The 8410-nt window shown below is 32.7% G+C and overlaps 1 protein-coding gene across 1 annotated transcript; it reads right to left on the reverse strand.

Moving 5' to 3' along the window:
* Positions 1-6926: 6926 nt before the first annotated feature.
* Positions 6927-7925, reverse strand: LOC132273263 (uncharacterized). Its single transcript, XM_059774258.1, has one exon. It carries the CDS (start codon positions 7838-7840, stop codon positions 7178-7180), a length of 663 nt encoding a protein of 220 aa, XP_059630241.1. The 5' UTR covers positions 7841-7925; the 3' UTR covers positions 6927-7177.
* Between the last annotated feature and the right edge of the window lie 485 nt (positions 7926-8410).

Consider the following 8410-nt stretch of genomic DNA (forward strand, 5'->3'; position numbering starts at 1 on the left):
CATTTTTTATTTTTTTGACACTATTCATTTTTTCGTCTTTTCCCTTTTTCGTCCTTTAGTCATTTTTCATTTTTCCTTACTTAACCTCACTTTTTGTGCTCGGATTTGATTCTGGCTTGGCATACGTCCATGATATTGAAACTCCATGACATCTACATTTTTACTTTTGTAGAAATGCATATTAAATGCTTACTTTCTTTGTAAAAGTCATGAAAACAAGACTTTTTGCAATTATCCATAACTTGAGGGGTTTTTGGGTAATTAAGTAAAGTAATTATTTTTCATCTTAGGGACCATTTTGCAAATTAAATTGGAAGATATTTTCAAAAAGGACCTTTTTGCAATTTTCAGAAAATGTGACAAGTGTCACATTCCTATGGTGCCACTTGTTGATTTTGTGGTAGAACCACTTGGAGGCTTAATCTCATGACACATATATGGAGGTTGGAGATTCACCCACTTGTTGTCCTAGGATTGGTGCACTTGTTGGCATGGATGGTTGATAAGTGTAGGGTTAATATTTAATCTTGGAAGCTTACTTGGATTCATGACAAGTGTAGGACTTACCTTTAGTCTTGCATTAGTGTGTGTGTGAGAGGTAGTGCAAGAGCACATAGTGAGTGGAGAAGCCCACCAATTTAGCTTAGGGTTTACACATTTTAATTCATTCATCACTTTCCTCTCAAGAACCCTAAGGAAGCCACCATTGGAGAAAAGCTTGACTAGTAGCTTTGACTTCATTTTTGGTGCACTTTCACTCACCTTAGAACTTTGAACTTGGAATACTTTTTGTTCCCATCATCTTCCTCTTCAAAACTCTTGAAGGATCTAGCCTAACTCCTAGTTTTGCTTTGGTATCTAGAGATTCAATTCTCTAGTGAGGTATTGATCTATTATTTTGAAGTATTTTTATGTCATTATTGAGTGTTTTACATGCATGGAAGAGAAGGACTTGAATTTTGCCCTTAAACTGTTTTAACTTAAAATTAATCTTATCAAATTAAATATAGAATATGAAAATATACTCAGTTAGTTTTCATTTAGTTTTGGTTTCATGTAATTTGGATTTAAAATGAATTAGTTATGAATTTTTGAAGTTGCAAGCTAGTTGTTGGAAATTTGAAGCTTTTCCTTTTTGGTCTGGAAATGAATTTTTATATGGAGCTGTGTTACTTCAATTGCCTTGAAATTTTTACTGGAACTTCCCCCATGGGTTTTGCACTACTCAGAATTTTTTCACGATTTTAGAGCATTTATAATTTTTTTTTTTAAATCCGAAACTATCTGCTGTCCATGTTTTTATTGGAGCTGGAAAATATATTTTTAGATGATTTATTTCACTAACCTTTTGACATTGGATCATGACTTAGTTTTACACTCTCATATGTTTACTTCCAAAATAAATTAGGTTTGCCCAATTTGAATGTCAAATGAATTTTTCATGAATTTTCAAAGTTGGAAGCTACAGGCTGAAAATGTGTTTTCTGGGCAGAATTTGTTTCAAAGTTGTGGGTCAAAACTGTTTCAATTGGGAAAATATTTTGTTAAACTAAATTGATATTATCAAATTACAGTGTTTAAGCTTTCATTGGGCTTTGGATTCATTCAATTTGGGTTTAGAATTGAATTTTTTTATGAATTTTACAAGTTTAAGGTAGCAAGCTGAAAAATCTGTTTTGCGGACCGAAAATTTGGGGCGATTTCATTTCGGTGGTAATTGGGATTTTCATTCCAATTGAGGTAGGGAATGTTTTAGGATTATTTGTGTGTTGTATTGTGTGTTTGCCATGATTATACAACATATATGTATGCCTTGTATCAAATCTAGAAAGTTAGTAATTTTTATTTCTTTGTATAAGATTTAAAATTTATGATGATGTATAACTTTGATTTGAATTGTAACATGCTAGGAAATTATGCTTAGATATGTTGATTAACATATATTAAATTTGGATCATTTGATTAATAATTACAACTTTTATTTAATATTTATTTTTAGTAAAAGTTTAATTCACATGGTTGCATCAAGCATTAAATCAAGTTGTAATGTGGTATTTAAATAGGCCTTAGCATGTTCTCTAACATAGATTAAATTGAGGGCATTTAGAATTGTTTAAAAATCTAGAGGAAATTAATTAATTAGCTTGATTAATTTTGTTTTAAGTGTTTTAATCACTTAATTTGTCATTTGATGTTATATATATGATGACCATGACATGTCTTTCAATATATATTAAATTGAGGTTACTTGGATTAACTTGGAATTTAGAGAATTTAACTATTTATGTTTAATTAAATTCTACTTTATTACTCCATGAATTTAATTGCATTTTGAAAGTTGTTTCTATATTTAAATCATGGATTTGGATTTGATGTATATTCACTTGATCACTTTTGAGTATTGGATAACATAGTTGTTACTTTTATATTCATGAGAATATGTTTTTCCCTATTGAATATATTGTTGCTATGTGTAAGAAATTGCACACTTTGTATTTGACATCTTACATGCCATAGTAGTTGTGAATTTTGAGCATGTATTGTATAAGTTTCTAAAATTTGGATTGTGCTTGGTAAATAGTTGATATCTTGTATATACATGTTGATATATATACGTTGTTGTACAATTTGTTGATTTTGGAAACTTGGGGATGTCGTTGTTTGGCTATGGCTAGGACTTGGTTCTAGTATGGGGGATTGTCCCTCTATATAGTCTAGTGCGCACATAGGGAGGTTACCCATGGGCTAGTAATCCTAAAGTAACTATGTTGTCGGTCTGATCCGGCGTGACGTCCGAGTATCCACTTTGTTTGATTTCGTATTTCATTTCAAGTTGATAACTAGATGATATCGTAACTTGTTGTTCCTCATTTGATTTTCTATTTTGAGCTTAAGATGTAGCTTTGTGAAAGCATGCTTCATGCGTTGTATTGGAAGTTCCATTGTTGGTTAAATTGCATCGATATCATAATTTGTGTTTTGATGTTCAAATGTAGTTTAGGAATGACCTTATAGATTCATTTTGAACATAGACGTTAGGGGGCATGACCCACACTTGTTGTTTTCGTATTTTGGATTTCAAGTTGAAGACTTTGAGAATTTATATCTTGTTGCCTTGTATAACATGTTTCCATGTTGTTTGAATTGCATGAACAATGTGATTATGATATAAATGATCTAGGTAGCTTAGGATGCTCCCTGGGTCTCATCTTGATATAGACGTTAGGTGGCATGAGCCCCTTTAACATGTTTCACTATAAGGTGATAAAATTATAAAATGCTAGGTCGATGCATGCTCATCTCCTACGAGTAGCTTTATGTTACTCACCCCTACGATACTGGGGCATATTTCAGGTACAGGATTCAGGATTTGAAGATTCCATTGCTCATTGGATGGCTTACAGTTTCTATGTTTTTATTTTATGCAAGTGTTAGCATAAGATGCCTCTTTGTAGCCCTATTTGTTTAAACTTGTATTCGTTGATTCATATATGTAAAGTGTACGTAAGTGCATTCTTTTTAATTTATTTAACATGTATGAGATAAGGCCGGAGGCCAATGACATATATCTCGTTTTCTATGCACTTTTGTTTTCAAAGTTTATTATGAAAATATTGGAAAGTGTTAAGTCATTACTTCATAACTTTCGCATCGGGTGTTGGAATTTCATATCTTTTCTGCCCGGACTCAGAATTAGACGATTCTTGAGTCTAATTTTGTTCATTTTTCGTTGTCCTTCCAATGGTGTGCACGGTGGCACCCTTTTCAGTGAGAAATGACCATTTTGCCCTTAGTTTATCTCTTTTCGGGTTAGGCATTCTCTCTTCATTTGCTTGGCTCATTTGAGTTCTGTGGCTTCATGGAGAGTCATTTTGGGGTCTTAGGGATGAAGTACATCTCTTGAGGTCATTTGGCTTCTTTCGCTTCCGCGTTTTGGGTCCGTTATCGGGTCAACTTCCGGTTCATCACTAACGCACCGGGTTGAGAAATTCGGGTCGTGACACTTTTCTTGCGATTGTCTCTCTATTCAGGTAAAAATCTCTATTTTTCTCTATTAGATTCATTGATTTTGTGGTTGTTCACACTTCCGATTTGGGTTGGGGGTTGATAATTTGCTTTGGTTGTGTTGTATTTTCTGTTGTTGTTCACGATTTTCTGTGCTTTGGTTAAGGGTTGATTATTTGCCGTGATGGATTTGGTTGTGATGGGTTATGGGTTGATTATTTGGCTTTGGTTGTTTATACCTTTGATTTTATTGTCCAAACTTTCTATTTTGGTTTGGTTGTGTCAATTTGAATGGTTTCTAATCTTATCTAATTAGGGTTAGATAAGAAATAATAGTAAATATTCATCAAAGGTTTGAACTATCCCTAATCTATTTGGATATTGGTATTTGATTATTCATTTTTCGGTTCTCTATTGAAGCTGCATGTGTGGTAATTTTTTTTTTTTACTTTTTTAATTAATTTGCACCATTTATTTGGCTTTTGATTTTCTACTTATTGTTATTTTCTATTTGTTCAAGTTCATTTTTTTTTACCCTAAAATGTCTGTTTATTTGGTAAGCAATTTTTATATAACTTCATATCTATATCTGTGTGTGTCTATGGATGCATGTATATAGATAATTTATTAGTTTGTTTTTGTTTTTATTTGTGCTAAAGTTTATATATATTTTTTTGTTGATAGAAATATTACAGTATAATTTTATATTTGGGAATTTAGTATTATTTTGTAAGTCATATATCAAAATTTCATTTTTGGCATTAGTATTAAGTGTATTAATTTGGTCAGATCCCATTTTGTTTAGGGTTGAATCTTTTATTTCGAAAATTGATTCTAAATATCTGAATTCAATATTGAGGGCATCACTATGTTTTTGGTTGAGTTTAATAGCTAAGGGGCATTATGATATTTTTTGTTGTTGCCTTTCTTTATGAATATATTTAAAAGAGAACCAGTTAAAGATAAAGATAGAGAACTTAAAAATAAAGAGACCCCATTGTTGCCTTTGCTTAAAGAATTTCTTAAGACTTCGAAGATCAAGCCCACTCTCTTAAACCTGAAGCTTGAATAGAGAGCTAGTTAGTGCTCCATCTGTAAAGATCAAAGGCAACACTGATATACACTCAAATTGATTGAGAGACTAGATGATATCATAAGTTGTTTGAGAAATTCTTTAGCTTCAGCAAAATACCTAAAATAAGGAACACCATACATCATCAAGAGAAGAATTTTGAGGCCAAAAGCCTTATGCAATTGTCTCATTCTCAACACTGAAGCAGGATCTCATTTCAACATTCTTTAACTTCACAATTTCCTCACAAGCATCAGTTACTTGATTTCAAAAGCATGTACAATAGTCAAAGCTCTATTCATTGTGTATGCATGTAATCTAAATTATATTGTCTCTTAAACATTCTATCTTGCTAGTTTGGGTGGTTGTGGTGTGAGAAAGATATTGTAAACATGGGGTTGTTCTTGGTGATTTATTGTAAACAAGGGAAGTGATTAGTGAAGAGTGTGTGTCCAAGCTTCTTTGCCGTTGTAAACAAGGGAAGTGTAGTGAAGAGTGCGTGTCCAAGCTTCTTTACTGTTTTGAGTGGTCTGTCCATGTTGATTTTTCATGGAGGGTATGCTCTCTTTAAGTATGTACTAAATGCTTGATCTTTTGGTTCAATATAATATCTCCATTAATGAAAAAAAAATTGTATTTGAATATCAGGATATTGGATTCAAATTCTTTTACAGAAAGTTTTTTTTTTTTTTTTTTTTTTTTTTTTTTTTTTTTTTTTTTTTTCTAATGAATGCAATTTATGAATGAATGGGTCTTTTAATTCACACATCTTATTAAATATCTCTACCCCAATCCATGCATGATACACACGTCTTAATACTAAATATTGGTGTATTGAATGCACTTAATTTATCTGATGGTGGTGGAGCACAAATGGGAGCCCTTAGAACTCTTCTGATGAATCAAATGTGGGTATCATTCAGAGGCAATGCTAGATGAAGTTACTTTTATTAAGTTAAGAATACTAATTAAAATGAATTCACCTCCAACAATTATTTATATATATATATATATATATATATATATATATATATTTATATTTACATTAATAGTTAATATCATAAATTAAAGAAATAAAAGAGTGTACAATAATATTTTTATTTATTTTCTTAGTTCAGAAAACTATTTTTAAAAATTCAAACAACCAAGTAGTTTTATGAATTTTTGTTTTCGGAAACTGTTTAGCTCATGGCACTTGTCCATGTGATTAAACCAGCAACCGATGATTGCCAAATATATACATACACAAAACACACACACAAAAAAACACCCATCCATTGCCGTCTACAAATACATGATACCTGAACATGCTTTTGAACCTAAGATGATGTTTCAACAAATGTATGTGATGTAATTATAGCACTTGGTTTGGACAAATTTCTTTTGGGATTTAAAATTGGAAAAGGAAAAGAAATGGGATTAAATTTGTAATAAATTCTGATTTGTATGTTTGGATTAAGGTGGAATTTAATTATAAAGGCAATATTTTTTTAGCACTATATCCTTATTTATTAAAATTGCAATCCAATGTTTTACTAAAAAGAAGAGCAAATTTAATAATTTCAAAGCTTACAACTAGACATATTTACATATCTCATCAAATTTCACCAATTTTTATGGGATTTGAGGCCATTATGTTTTGGGATTTCCGTGAATCCAATTCAATTTTAAATTCATTTGATTCTAAATACTAAAAATTCCATTTTGAATTCCAATTTCACCAAATCTGAGCAAAGTGTGTGGAACTATTTAATTAAGGTGGTAGTTGCACATAAATTTACCATGTGATCAACAACAATCAATAACTAAACAAGGCAAACCATCTGATATTAAAAAGGTCATCCTTTAATTTCCAAACTTTAAATAAAGATTGGCATGCAAAAAATAAAGTTTCTTATGATCACTTTAAACCTCTTTTATCCCTATCCCACCAAAAAAATTTAAATTTGAAGAGAGAGAGAGAGGCCATGACCTTTTTTTTTTTCACCCTTTATCTAATATTCTAAACTCTACTTTCTAATTAGAAACATAACAAAACAATTTACATTTTCAATATCCCCAAGATATTAATTACCTCAAATTAATTGGAGTGTGTCATGTTCACACAGTGGTTGGTTGAAGAAAATGATTGTTGGGTATATGAATTTGTAGAATCTTTAAATTTTTGAGTGCCACCCCATGAGCAGCAGCAGACCTCCTCTTCCAAAGGTTGACTTCATCACGGCCCTCCCCGGATTGTTGCACCCTCTTGACCACCGGCAATGGTGGATCCATCTCCGCCACATCCACCACCGGATGAACATAATTATTAGTTCTTCTTTCATCTCTACACTTGGACCTCCTTCTCGGACTACCCATGATCATCATCTCTCTCCTACAACTTACACTGGTACTACTACTACTAGTGGTGGTGGTGGAGAGATTTTTGGTAGAAAAGAGCCTTTTGAGCTTGGAGTATGGTGTGAGGTTGTGGTTATCTTTGGTGGTGGTGGTGGTGAGTCTGGTGGGAGCTGGGTAGGCAATGATGGTGGTTTTGTTGGTTCTGGTCTTGACTTGGCCTACACAGCTGACTCTCGGCGACGAAGGGTCCTTCGAGGAGGAAGAGGAGGAGGAGGCGGAGGAAGAGGTGGTGGAGCGGTCGTGCCATCTGGAGAGGTGGACATCTTTGATGAATGGGCGTGAACACAAAATTGGCAAGTATGTGGTGTTGTTTTGGAGGTTTTGATGACGATGATGAAGATGGTGGTTGTATCTATTATCCATTTTTCCTAGCCTCTTGAAATTGATCCTGGTACTAATGTGCGTGTGTGTGAGAGAGAGAGGGGGTAGAGAGATGGTGATGGATGAGTAGTGGTGGATGGGAGGGTTGAGCTTGTAAAAGACTTTCTTGTGTGTGGGGGGGGGGGGGGGGTGGGAGTGTTTTTTTGGTAGTAGTATCTTTTGGACAAGGCTATTTTTGTAGGAGTATATTTTAAGATAACATTAGAGTGAAGTCTATAGTAAAACCTTATAAGAAATATATAGAATTTTCTTTTAAAAATCAAATGAGGAATTGATTGGTATTAGTTTATCCCTAAGAGAATGTTGTATTCCCATACAAAAATAGTGACACTTGAACAATTATTGATTGAGTTATATAATAATGTTTTTCTAATTTGAAAAAGTAAAGCGATGCCTACAAGGGCATGTATGCATATAAACTAATTTGCTATACAAGTCCAATGTGTCTATGATGCATTTGTCTCTTTGAAATTGAATGAGTCATGATTTGGATGTTTTGAAATTTGTATGCTGAGACATTTCAGTTGTTCACTTCCATACCCGAAAAATAAG

Source organism: Cornus florida, unplaced genomic scaffold, assembly GCF_030987335.1.
Source record: "Cornus florida cultivar Cherokee Brave unplaced genomic scaffold, ASM3098733v1 CherokeeBrave_3.0.0_Hap2_Chr09, whole genome shotgun sequence".
NCBI classification, from domain to species: domain Eukaryota; kingdom Viridiplantae; phylum Streptophyta; class Magnoliopsida; order Cornales; family Cornaceae; genus Cornus; species Cornus florida.